This window comes from Chlamydotis macqueenii, chromosome 9 (genome assembly GCF_036417535.1).
Source record: "Chlamydotis macqueenii isolate bChlMac1 chromosome 9, bChlMac1.mat, whole genome shotgun sequence".
In the NCBI taxonomy this organism is placed as follows: Eukaryota; Metazoa; Chordata; class Aves; order Otidiformes; family Otididae; genus Chlamydotis; species Chlamydotis macqueenii.
Window position 1 is genome coordinate 7,946,118 of NC_141564.1, and position 13,480 is coordinate 7,959,597.

General features: G+C 41.8%; 1 protein-coding gene and 1 long non-coding RNA gene across 3 annotated transcripts in view; one reads left to right on the forward strand and one right to left on the reverse strand.

Moving 5' to 3' along the window:
- Positions 1–8,571, reverse strand: part of UGGT1 (UDP-glucose glycoprotein glucosyltransferase 1) — a 41,564-nt gene extending 32,993 nt beyond the window's left edge. For both annotated transcript variants that reach the window (XM_086754312.1, XM_010115903.2), the window contains exons 1-7: positions 8,443–8,571; positions 6,241–6,323; positions 5,502–5,632; positions 4,536–4,648; positions 3,224–3,398; positions 1,866–1,962; positions 140–218 (exon numbers count right to left, since the gene is read on the reverse strand). In XM_086754312.1, the coding sequence (XP_086610438.1) occupies positions 140–218; positions 1,866–1,962; positions 3,224–3,398; positions 4,536–4,648; positions 5,502–5,632; positions 6,241–6,323; positions 8,443–8,567 (803 nt within the window). In that variant the 5' untranslated portion in view covers positions 8,568–8,571. The remainder of the gene's footprint in view (positions 1–139; positions 219–1,865; positions 1,963–3,223; positions 3,399–4,535; positions 4,649–5,501; positions 5,633–6,240; positions 6,324–8,442) is intronic.
- Positions 8,572–11,641: 3,070 nt separating this feature from the next.
- On the forward strand, positions 11,642–12,706 carry LOC147599605 (uncharacterized). Its single transcript, XR_015259345.1, has 2 exons — positions 11,642–11,718; positions 12,358–12,706. It is a non-coding gene; the product is annotated as an uncharacterized LOC147599605 (long non-coding RNA).
- The last annotated feature ends 774 nt before the right edge of the window (positions 12,707–13,480 follow it).

Sequence of the window (13,480 nt, forward strand, 5' to 3'; positions counted from 1 at the left end):
GAAACTAACATATGAAAAAGTATGCTGCTAACACATGAAGAACTCGGACATTAAAAAAAAATAACAAAGCAAAAGATCAGGATCTCTGCATCAAGTTTTTTGATATGACAAAGACCAACAGCTTACGACTGTATTTTACCTTAGTTTTCCAAACAGAAATCCTTGCACTTCATCAATAGGGTCATTTTCATCTATTACTGTAGCATTCACATCTGTGCCTACAAACACACAGAGAATGACACTATTGCCAAGCTATTCAGAAACATTTCTCACACTCATTTGGATTAGTTTAACAAAACTACACTGCAATAACAGAAAAAGAAGAAAGGGCAAGCTTCAGGTTTAGTTTTAAACCTGTATCCAAGAGACATTACCTTTACAAATGAACACAGTAACAGCTGAAATAAAACCAAGCTGGATTACTGAGAAGGAAAAGCTTAAGATGAGTGGAAATCTCAGAGGCCCAGGCATTGCAGAGGAATTCTCTAGAACCTAGGAGCTTTCAGGACATGCCAGCTTTGTAGAGTAAGTGCTAAACTTAAATTGTGAACACAACTCTGATTTTAGCCCCAAAATGCATGATAACAAATAGTATCAGAGTAAAGTGCAACTCTGGGCTTAAATATCCAAAAAAATATGTGCAAAAGACTCACACAATCTCCTAACTAGCCAGACACAAGCCAGCTCCAATCTAGGTGTTCTGTGCTCAAGTCTAACTAAGGTCCTAGCCAAAACAGCACAGAACAGAAGACTGCACAGTCAGAACATTGACATAATCAGACAGGAGCTGGATAAGAACCATATACCTCTAATGTGCAGCTCACTAACTGCACATAGCAATGCCAGTACATTTTAGATTACTGCATCAATATTGGTATAAAATGTCACAAGTTTACAAATAGCAAATCTTCTCCAGAACTACCTTTTTTTCCCCCGCTTGAAAAGACCTACAATGTCCTATTCTACAAAAAAATATCAGGGCTTTTGCATGACTTTTTGATGACAAATCAATGGAAATTCTCACACAGTAATAAAAATCTTAAGTTGGATCACCTCCTCTAGTATGTTAGTTTCTCAAAATTAAATACTTTCACAAATAAAGACCAAAGGTTTTATGTGTCTATATTCCAGACAGTGGCAAAATATTTCGAGTCAGACTTTAGATCTGTATCTAAAAACTGATAAAACTGCAAAATCCTGAACAACCCAAATCAAAATCTGACTTCTGTTCTCCACAACTGTTATCGCAAACTAAAAGGGGGGGCGGGGGGGAAATCTCTCTTTTACCCAAGTCCAAGATAAAAGCAGGAAATTCTGGGCTTTTATATGCGTGCATGCATGTAAATAAAAAGTACACACACATACACAGTTACCCTAACAAAAATAGTTTGGGCAAGTGCATGAGAGTTTGCAAAACATAGGTCAGTGCTCTCAGCAAAAGCAAAATAATAATGCAGAATTCCAAGTTCTGTTTTCTGAAAGAACAAGAACAGAAAATGCATTGTGGTCTAAGGATGGATAAGCTAAGGCAAATTAAGGTAGAGGAATTGCTTTACATCTGCAGAGAATCTGCTTGTCTGGTAAAAAAGTAATTGCATTAATAGTGCCATTACTAAGATCTAGTCCAAAGTAATGACTCCGTTGTGCTCAGCATTGCAGAAATACACAAGACAAGTGCCATGGCAAATAAATGTTCTTTCATAAAGAACATAATCCCAAAAGAGAGAGGAAGAAAAATTATTTCAAAGCTGAAGAAAGAAGAATATCTGCAATTCAGACAAACAATAATTCATATCAAAAGAAATATAAAATTATCTTTGCAAAACTAAAATGTCCACATTAAAATACTTAAAATGATAATTCACCTTTCACCTGTGTATCATCCTTGGCCTTATATTCTGTACTTTTAATAGCCAGTTCCACACCATAGCCAGAGAGGTAGACTTTTTCTTTACTGGGATTCTGTAAGGAAAAGCAATCAGTACGATATTGCCACTCTTTGTTTTGATGTACAAATTAAAAGCTGATATTTCCTAAAGCTAAGAAAGCTCAAGCTAGTACACATTTCAGACACAAGTGGTAACCAGTAAGTGAGAAACAAATACAGTGAGTGATTCTGCAGTAATGTATGTAATAATTGTATTTCCTACTGTATTTCAACAAAACTTTGACATTCACAAAGCAAAGATATCTCTATGAACTGAGCCAAAAAAAAACCGCTGAGAACCAACAAAAACAGCATTTTCAGGATTCAGCATGTAAGCCAAGTAGAGCAGGATAGCCTTATGTCATCAAATCAGATAGAGGAGGGAAAAGAACTTCAGCTGTGAAGTTCAGAAATGAAACATTTGCTGAAGAGTTACAACAGAGAATTAAAAAAAATTGCTAAATCAGTGACTCAAGAGATGCATAATTAGTTCTGACTTTAACAGGAAACAAACATGACCACTTGTTAGAAGTATTTTGAAGTATACAGGACTCACAAAACTGCATCACTATCTGTTCTCTAATACGCCTAATTTTGAATGCAAGTACTCCTCCCAACACTGATAAACAAATTACTTTTTAAAATAAAGTGGTGCAATGTATGACTTAATTCTATTAAAAGTGCAAATGTCATTAGAAGTGAACCAGCTGATACAGGTTTTAGCAACATTAAGAGTTATTCAGGAAAAAAGTCAATTCACATTTCTCAGAGCTCTCTGAGCTTTTGAAATAGAAACACTAATCTAGTGGCAATGTGCAATTTAGGGGAGGGAGATGGAAGTCAGAATAGATTGAACTAGGACTGGTAAGTGGTTCTACAGTAAAATCACTTCAGAAACAATGCCTTTCATTTCAAAATGGTACTGTAAGGTTAATCCTTGCTTTTCATATCAAGTAACTGAGTGGTCTGACTGGGAAAAATCTGACTATCTAATATAGGTAAAGCAACATTTTTTTTTTAACTAAACTCTGTAATTTATCTGGAGTTTAACTCTGCATTTGTAAAATCAAATTATCATCTTATTTAAACAACCGTGAGATTTTACATGTTCTGTACTCCTCAGCTACCTGCAGTAAAAAATAGACTTTGAGTATTCCAAATAAATATCAAGCAGCAACACATTATGCAAATATCAATTTAGAAGGAACAAACTTAGATCATTTTTATTTTTTAAAAGCCAGATCAGTTACTCTTTCCAAGTCAAATATCTCTGTCACAACGCACAAATATACTTACAGCAATATAGTGTCTGAGCACATAAGTGATTTCTCCTGCCTCAGCCTTTAAAAGAAGCCTCTTATGGTACCTGTAGAACTCCTCTGAGCCAATCTCAGCGTAAAGTATGACAACAGGACTTTCGGGGTTTGACACTGGGTATTTGTGGTCCCCTTTGAACAAAAATGGCTTTGGCCTAAGAGCAAACATTGAAGATTATCACACTGTGATTCACAGAATTTCCTCACTCAATGCAAGATGTAAAATTTTTCTCATGTTTAATCACTGTTCCTTGTTCATGTCTTCACCAAATACATGTCAAACTATTCCCACATATTATCAAGGTCAGCAGTACTTGATGCATGTTGATAAAGCTTTGTTAAAATGGACATAAGAAAATTAAACAAGTACATAGGTGTTATTTTGAACCTAGTATGGCCTTTATTTTTAAAATTAACCCCTTCCCTTAAATTTTCAGCTAAGTTTTGGGGTTTTTTTTCTCCTACATAAATTCTGTTTAAAAAAAAAAAAAAGAAGTAAAACACTAACAGAGCAAATATTCCAGGAACTCAAATTCAAGGGAACGCTGTCCTTGGCTTACTATACAAACAAGAAAGTGCACGAGAAAATTATTTTCAACTTCTGTTTTCAAATGTTGTCTAAAATATAAAATATTTAAAATATTCCCAGTGAGGCAGAAGAATAGCATGAGAGCAATAGATGCCATATGTTTCTACAGTGACAAAAACCCTTTATGCCTACAAAAAGCAAATCTACCAAGATTACTATGAAGACAAACTGAAATTTAAGGTTGTTTTTGAGTTTTTTTTTTTTGAAGGTATTAATTTTTATGGTTTCTTTTTGTTACTGAAAGTTACAATCAAGGTCTGTTCTTGTAAAGAAATCTGAATTTGAAATATGTTGTGTGGTGATAGTTTTCTTTGTTAACATTGAGAATACTATATAAGGAAAAATTCTATGCATGCTTCAAGCCTATCTCTGTTATATTACGTATCATTTTAATATGCAGCCCAGCTCTTTCTATTCTCCCTACATACTAAAGGCTTTACATATTCCTGAGAATTCCTACTGTCCTTCAATAAATGGTTTCCAACTTTTTCCATGAACTTTCAAAGAGCTCCTTCTTGAGCAGGATATCTAAGAGCAAGGGATAAGAAAACAATCATTCCAATCTGGATTAATAAGAAATAAGAGACTGCCACTTCATTGAAGAATGTAGAAACTACTGGTTTATTACAATCTCTTTACAGCAGTAAGTCTAACCAGGTTCAATTTTAAGAGCTAATCCCATAATAAGAAATTAAGCAAATACCTTTCTGAAGCTGCCTGTAAAAGGTTTCCTAGAGAGTCAAATTCACACGTCTTCTCTCCGTGCACCACAAAAAACAGGGTACAGCCCTTTGGTGGAGGTTCATCTGCTGCTATCTGTATGGAAGTATTTGTAATAAATTAGGTTGAATGTTTGCCCTTAGAACAAGTTAAAATTATAACAGCACAGCTCTGTAGCAATCAGTCTTCTTTGACTTTCTAAATTCTAAACTAGTACTTCTTGCTCATTTATTACATAATTTAAATGCAAGGTAAAAAACTGCAAAACTGAGAGGTAAGTCTTAACTTATAAATATTTTTCCAGTCTATTACTATTAATGCTAATATTAGTTCTAGGTACCAAAAGTGAGGCTTTCAATTGTAGGGTTTTTGGTTGAGGTTTTTTGGCATTACACATCAGCAATCTCTAGATTTGTTAAACATGAAATGATAAAATTATTCCAGATGAAAAAGGAAGATGTCCCCTAGTATTCTTAAATAAAGCACATTTAATGTGAGACAGTTTGCAATGAATTATATGATACCCTGAGTTTGAAAAAGAACAGAGTACAACAAACTTCCATGTATGGGTTCTAATCATTAGAGCTATATATTCATGGATTACTATCTTCAAGTAAGAACAGAATGGTGGGAACAGCAGCAGCATCACAAGTACCAACAGAGCCGTAGGGATTTTCCTCATAAAAATCTTCACACATTTATTAGTGCGGCAGGCATCAAAGATAGACAGACATGTTGAAATCCCAGTTCTTTAGTCTGCTCTAGACAGATGGACTCAAATTTGGCACTCAGTGAAATCAGTATATACATCTGCTGTTCAGCTCAGATGAACGGAGCGCTTAATCAGTTCCGAATTTTGTATACTCTCAAATGTCTCCTTAACACAGCTCAATCCCTCCTGGGCCTTACATAATGTTCTACAGATAATTTGAGGAGTTCCTCTACTAACCTGTTGAAAAGCTTGAACTGTTGCAGAGTAAGAGCGTAAAGACAAGGAAAATTTCAACAAATTCTGCTGCAAAGGTGACAGAGTCTTGCAGGCTACTTTCAGCATTTCATGGTAATAAGAATAATCGGTACCTGCAAAGTCAAAGTACAAGCAGTTATCTTTCATTATTGTATTGTCATTGAAGAAGGGCTTTTCATCTTAATTGTGATTTACACTAACAGAAGCCCATGATGTTAACTGTAAATAATTGCCATATGCACATGGCCATTCTTCCTCAATTTTCATTACAGCCAGTTCTACTGATGGACAAGATAGAACTTCAGAGATCCACAAGAGTACACTTATATACATTCCTGATGAGGCAAACAGGCTTGGGGAGGAGGGAAAGAGTTAAAAGCTCCAATTTCATTTTGGTTGAGAAATAGAAACACATAGAAAAAGCATTTATAATATTTCATACTTCATGTTGAAACAGAAACTGGCAATTAAAACATGTTTCAGATTTGTGCACTACAGCTTTTGTCAAGCACATATCCAAAAGCCTTGAGCACTTCACAGGAAAAACGTTACTGAAATCTGTCCTCATTTGACTTGTACAATACTAACACAACAGAAGACAGAACATCTTGGTTTATTTTTCAACCACATCAACTGTCAGTCATCATCAAGAAAAAGTTTATAAAAAACTTAGAGTCATTTAGGTTGTAGAAGACCTTTAAGATCATCAGTTCCAACTCACCATCATGTTCAGATGTCTTAATATTTTGACTGGCTTCAACGAAATTCCAGAATTTTTCTTCACCTTCTTCTGATAAAAATTCACTGAGTAAGAAGAGTTGAGTTAGCTAGATCTATGAATTTTCTCCCAAGTTACTATTCTAATACTTTGTAAAGCTTTACAGAAAGTTAGTTCCTGCTATATGTTTACTTATATCAGTAAACTGTATGTTACTAGAAAAAGCAGACCAGGAAAGCTAAAAACAAACCTAAACAAATAATGGTTACAGGCCAGAACAAACACAATACATGAAAAGAGCTTGTAAAGCACATATAAATCACTCAAAGACCACTGACAGACAGCAGTGTACCTGCTGGGAGCTCTCCTCCCTAATGCACTTCTTTGCTAGCTACAAGAAACATACAGTTTTGTTTACTTTACTGTAACAAACAGCAATTTGTTGGAACTAATAGCTTTAGTGCAGTTTTTTTGTTTGTTTGTTTTTTTTAAAAGAGCAACAGGAGAAGTCGCAGCTTCAAATCATGATGTTGTAATTACCCATATATGAAGCATACAATTAAATATGTATACAACATTAGATAGTAAAAATAATTCTCTAAACATTGCTAACAACAAATACTTTTATCATGTCCAAACTTGTAACATGCTTCACATGCTAACAGATCCTACAACACAAGATTTGGAGCCTGCCAGCTGCCACAATAGCTTGTGTGTTCATTTCAACCTGTTCTGACCTACAGTGATAAGTAATTCTTGAACAACTGAATAATGAATTGCGGTGCTGGGCTAAGTAAATTGAACAGCAAGAATGATTTTACACCGCAGTACTGTATCATTCTGCAACTTACCCCAGATGAACAATCCTAATTAACAGAATCACAGAATGGTTTGACTTAGAAGGAACTTCAAAGATCATCTCGTTCCAACCCACCTGCCCTGGGTAGGGACACCTTCCATTACACCAAGTCACTCAAAGCCCCATCCAACCTGGCCTTCAACACTTCCAGGTAGGAAGCATCCACAACTTCTCTGAGCAACCTGTTCCAGTGCCTCACCACCCTCACATCTAAATCTACCCTCTCTGTTTAAAGCCACTACCCCTTGTCCTATCACTACATGCCCTTGTCAAAAGTCCCTCTCCGGCTTTCTTGTAGGCCCCCTTTAGTCTCTGAATATAACGGTTAGGTTACGTATCAGCCTTCAGCACATTATTTTAATTATTTGCTTACTATTTTACAGTCTCTTAGAGTGAGCTTCTCCCAACAAATATCTTGCATTGTCAGAGTATTTAAATCCTAGTGTTAACACCTGAGCTTTGCATCTTACTGCTTAAGCATTTTGCAGTCTTCAAACTGGAGCTTCTACAGAAAAGTAATGTCAGCTAGGACACACCTGTCCTATCACCCAAAGCCATGCCCATTTGAATTAAATCCATTAAGACTCAACTATTTTCCTGCAAAAGAGTCTGCAATAACACAGGCAGAATTCTGTGCGTAGCAACACCCTTAAGTGATACAAAATTAAACACATACACAAAAATCTAGAAGTCTTATTTTCCATAGACATCTCCAAATTCAAATACTGCAAATGAAATGATGGGGAATTCTAAAGTGCTAAATAGACTGGCAGTGAACAGACAGTATTTTACTCTCTTTTTAAATAGCATCTTCAAAAAAAAAAAGTCTTTAATACTGTAGAAGAAATCTCCCCAGGCTGACTTGCACAACTCTTAAGAAAGCAGCTGACTTTAGATAATCAATGCACAACTCACATGAACAAAGTTAAGCTCAAGCTTAACTGAGCTAAACATATGCAAGCAACAGATATGTATCAAATCCTAGTCATCACTGAAGTAAAAAAAATCTTCTACTATTTACAAGACCATGCTAGGCCTCTCTAATGCTTCAAGTACAACTTCATAAGGCAAAAAATACTATGAATTACTCATTGTTACTAATGTTTGTTCTAATGCACAATGAAAGAATTTATCATGCAAAAAAAACCAAACCTATCTCCTTTAAAATATTCATCTCATCTCCTCAAGTACAGAAATGATCACGTTCAACTAAGCATTACTACTGACAATGAGTTAGTAATGAACAGAATCCAAAACACCACAAAAGAAATGAAAAACAGAACACATTACTTTATTCTCTAAGCATACTCTGATTTATCAACAAAAAAAATTCACAATGCACTTACCTTGTTTCAAGTAATAAAGGAGTTGAAGACCACTTTGTCGTTAGAGATGTTGTCACAGCCTTAGAATCTCCTTTTACAAGTGAAGAGCTGAACCAGATTCCAAGAACTGCTATAAGTATTCCCATTTTATAGAAGCCTAAAAAAGATGAAAAAAAAAAGTTAGGTTTGCATTATTTCTTTTTTTAATTACAGAATCTCACATACCCAAATATATTAAAGCATATTTTAAGCTTCAGTGGCCCATTTAATGCAATCCATCAGTCTCACCTGGGCTTACAAAATCAAAAATATTATGAAAACCCAAAAAGAGATAAGTATTTTAAGATCTGACCCCTGAACTGCAATTAAACCTAAATCAATGCCAGCTTCCTCTACGTTTAGGCTTTCAAATAAACTTGATTCTATTCTGAAACACCCACATCATATACTACTTGCTTTAAGAAGAGGTATTACAAACAGTGCATATCTCAAATTAGGTGGGAAACCAACCCACTGTTCATTTTACAGGAGGTAAAGTCACATTTTGCTCTTGCACAAATACATCAGCGGGTGTACTAACCAAAGTCAGAAGAGCAGGGCAAGGTTAAGGTTCCCTAGTCAGCCCTTTAGGTTCTGCTGCGTACAGCGGACGACTTCTCTGGGGAACGGAGAAACAAGCATTTCCTGGATACACTAAGTACCACCAACTTTAGAAGCTGAAAAATGAATGAAATAATGAAGACAGACTTAAGTGATACAGCTTACTGCAAGAAATTAGTCATAAAAAATAAATAAATAAATAAATAAAGACAATTCTGTATTGTCCCTTGAGTACTCTACTGTGAGAAATTAGCCATAAATAAATAAACCCATTTCTTTATTGTCCTTCATGCGTACTTTCCTGCCTATAGATTCTCTGACCTATTCACCATAGCACAGCTGAGTGGAATTTCCTTTCCACAACTCTTAAGCTTAGGGAAAAGCTGAATTCTCCTGTTAGCTTTCCATTGCATTCTCCAAAAGTTCAAGCTTTCCCCTCCACACCCCTCTGACTAGAGTGTATTCACTGCACATCCAATATAGACCCAGGCACTCTCTCAATTCTTAATCCTTTTACTGGATAACTCATTTTCCATTCACCCCCCAACTGGAAAAACAGCCCACTCAAACTCCAGATATATCACACCTGACAACCTTTCAGGATCTAATTCATGTCTCTTTTTCACCATTATCTCAACTTAAAAAATAGTCTTTGCATGTGTTCAGTATCTGTAGCTATAGCTCTATCTGTGTACAGACAGGCAGATAGACTAAACAGCCTCATCCTCCAGCTAAAAGTTCACCAGCAACCACTCATCCATTGCTCTATCTCAACATCCTTTCTTTCAGAATAAAACCAGAAATGCCCTGCTACATTACACGAAGAGCAACTTGCTCAGCTGCACAGGACATTTGTTTTACGCTGCACCTGGGAAGCAGACAGATGGCATCACGCCACACGAACGGTTACGGCTACCCCTCGCTGTGTGCAGAGGAGGAAGCTCAGTCAATATTTGTGGAGTGAAACCTTGGCTTCCGCCAAGCAGAACAAAAACCCAAGGTCTGCAGTTCCTCCCAGAACGGGGTCCTTCTTATTGACTGCAAATTATGCCCAGAAGTCTGGAACATGTGAATAAACATACCATACTGCACTCTTACGATAGAGGTTCCCATGCTACTCTCATGCCTACTTTCCCATTCTGTGAAAGACTGTAATAAGTCTTTTTCTATATGAGATACGGAAAAAAAAAAAAAAGACACACCTGTCACCTAACATCAGTTGAGCCAACTGAAAACATGCAGATTAGAAATATCTACATTCCCTGAATAATAAGTGCCATAAACCAAAGGAAAAACCACCATCTCAATGAAAAACAAAAATACACCCTGGAGAGCAGAAGAGGCAAGAGGCATAGGAATGAGCATAAATTACATGAGGAGATTCAGCTGTGCTCCATGCCAGGTGACAAAGCAAAAACGAATCTGAATTACTGTAAAGGGGATTTTTCAAGCATCATTTGTTTTATGAAGATTTTTCCTCCAATTACTCAGTTTAAAATACAATTGCCTTCTGGAAACTTGCACATCCTGCCTTGCAGAAAGGAATAAATCATCCCACAGCCACGGATCCTGCCAGTCTGTACGAGCTCTGACCTCTGCCGAGTACCACGAGGTCTGCCTGCTAGCAAGCAGGGAAAACGCTCCACTTCGGGGAAGGGCAAGCACAAAAAGAGCTGCTGCTCGGCCAAACCCAGCTCCCGGCGTCAAGGCCGCAACGCTAAAATAAGGCACCTGTCTGAACCGGGTACTGTGAAAACGGTAAAGCCCACCGGTAACGCCCGGAGAGCTTCTGTAAGCACAGCGCGGGTACCACGCTGCCCCGCTACACATACTGAAACTAAAACGTGGCGTTTGACCGATCAGTGCTACATCACCCGCTGGAAGAGCTTCCACTAGCAGTTACTTGCTCTAGCTACCCGCCAGCACCCAGCGTGCTTCCATAAACGCCTTACCGTCGCACTACGCTTCCGATGCCGGCAACGCAGGCACCGCTGGCCACTCGAAAATCCCCAAAATTTAAAAAACTTGGATGCCTACTCATTAATAGCGAGGGACGCGCCAGCCCCGAGTGCTGTCTCCGAAGCTCCCCGGCCGCTCTCCGCTGACCGACCGGCGCCGGCGGAGCGCAGAGGCCGCAGGCCGTTCGAGGGGCCCCGCCACCCCCGCGCCGCAGCGCTGCCCACCCCGCACCGACACTCCTCTCCGCAAGGGCTGAGGGGCGGCGCGGCGGCGGTCCGGCACCGGCCTCCCGCTTCCAGCCAGCCCGGCCCGCCGAGCCCCGCGGCCGCTGCCCGCCTGCCCCGCACGGCGGCGGCGGCGGCGCCCCAAGGGAGGCGGCTTCGGGCGCTGCCGCCGCTCCCCGCTCCCCGCTCCCTTCACGGCCCGGGCCGCCCCCGCCGCGCGCCCCCCGCCCGGCCCGGCCCGGCCCTGCCCAGCGCGCGGGTCGCCGTGGTAACCACACCTGCCCGCGACCGCCACGCTCCCTTCCGGCTCGCGCCGCTCCCGCCGCTTCCGGGCACGGCGCTTCCGCTGCCGGGCGAGAGGGGCCGCGCCGCCACAGAGCGGCAGCGGGGGCAGCGCCAGACTGTCACCTGGCCGCCATCTTGGGGGGGGGGTGTCTCGGCGGGCGGGCCGGGACATGGCGCTCTCCCTCAGCGTGCAACCAGCCGGGCCGCTCCGGAGAGCCCCGGCCCCGAGGTAATATCCCTGCGGGGAGGGGGAGAGGGGGCGTGGTGTGGGCTGGGGCGCTACCCCGCTGAAATCCCCCCCCCCGCCTTCAGCGGCCTTATGGCGGGATCCTGCGGTACCGCGCACCCCTGCGTGTATGGGCACGGTGCCGCCTGCACCCCAGCGGGGCCGGGGGGGGGCCCGCTTCTTAAACCGTGAGAACAGGTGGGTTGGTCCAAGACTACGTCTGTGCCAGAGCCAGGGGGGTGTAGGTAAGAGTGCGAGATGGGGGCACACGCCCAGCAATGGTTTTTGCAGAACACGTGCGCGGGCCCCGTTTGAGGGGTAGGCAATGCCGGAGGGAAGGGCGGAACCAGCGCTGTTTCTCTCATTAACTCGTCTGGGTGGCACTCCTGTCCCACAGGTTAGCTGTGCAAAGAACATTTGTTTGCAGCGTAAATATGAGGGGAAATGAAAGCAGCACATGGCAGATACAAAACAGTTGTTCTTTGCTCATCTTCTCTACACCTCTTGTGATTGTTCCTCAGAGCTCCCTCTAAACTGTGCCTTTTCCAGCCCAAAGATGCCAGCTCCCTTTACCCTGTCCGATTATCCTTGCCATGTCCTCTGAACGTTTTGTAGCACTACTGTGATGTTTTTGAGTCACAGGAATGGGGGAGGAGAATCACACATCTCTTTCAAGAGGTGTTGAGGCAGAATGAAGCTGGGAGTTCAGCCAGGCAGCACGACTGACAGGGGCAAGGGCAGTGTCGCAGGAGTCAAGCCACAGGATAGGTCTCCAGTCCCGATCGATGGTCACCTTGAGGAGCCGTACCCCTCCAAAGCAAACCTAACTGCTGTCTGTACCCAGAGCGTCCTCAACAGCTGTATGCAGGGTTGTTCACGCAAACTTGAAGGGTGTGCAAGGCAAAATTAGGGGTTACTCAAATACAATTCTGTAATTTTAAGGTTGTCCTTCTGGTTTCATTTTGAAATATTACTAAAACTTTGAAAATGACGGTTGTCTATCTGACTTCATCTCTGAGCCTGAAGACATAAGAACCTGAACGAGAACAACGACACGGGAAACAGTGGTGTTCTGAGGTGTGTGTCGTCAGACACGAGGCAGCCCTGCACTGGTGGCGTCTCAGGGTTCCAATGTGCATTGTCACCAAGGGTTGGTTTGGGTTTTTTTGTTTTTCCCCTCTGTCCCAGTGAGTTGCAAATATTTATGCCAGAGACAACAAGGCTGTTGGAGTCAGGTATTCACTGATGCAATCTGTTTATTTACAAAGCCCTCTTTCCCTGAACACAGCAGATCAGCAAAACTTGATCTGCGCAGGGCCAGCCCCGCGTCAGGCTGGTGGTTACGATCTGCTCGGCTTTTCCTCAGTGCCGCGCGCTCTGCGGGGCTCTTTCCCACTGAGGTGCCTCAGCTCAGAAAGAAGCAGCGAGAAGCAAACCTCACCCAGACGCATTGAGAGAATTATTTCCGTCTGCGGATCTGTGGTGCCGTGGTACTGGTGGCGAGCGATGCCCTGCCTGAAGGGCCGGCCCGGGCCCGGGCCGCTCCCACGGCGGAAATGGGAAGCGTGAGGGGGAAAGGGGCGCGGGCCGGGCGGCCCTGCCGGTGCCACCGGCTGGGGGTGTGGGCGGCAGAGGCTGGCGGCAGGGTCGCGGGCGGGATTCGGCTGGAGGAGCGGGCGGTGAGGAGCTGGGGGGCGCTGGGCGCGTCCCCGGAACTGCGCGGGGATGCGGGCGCGATCCCGGCCCGCTGCCGTGCGCGGTGCCC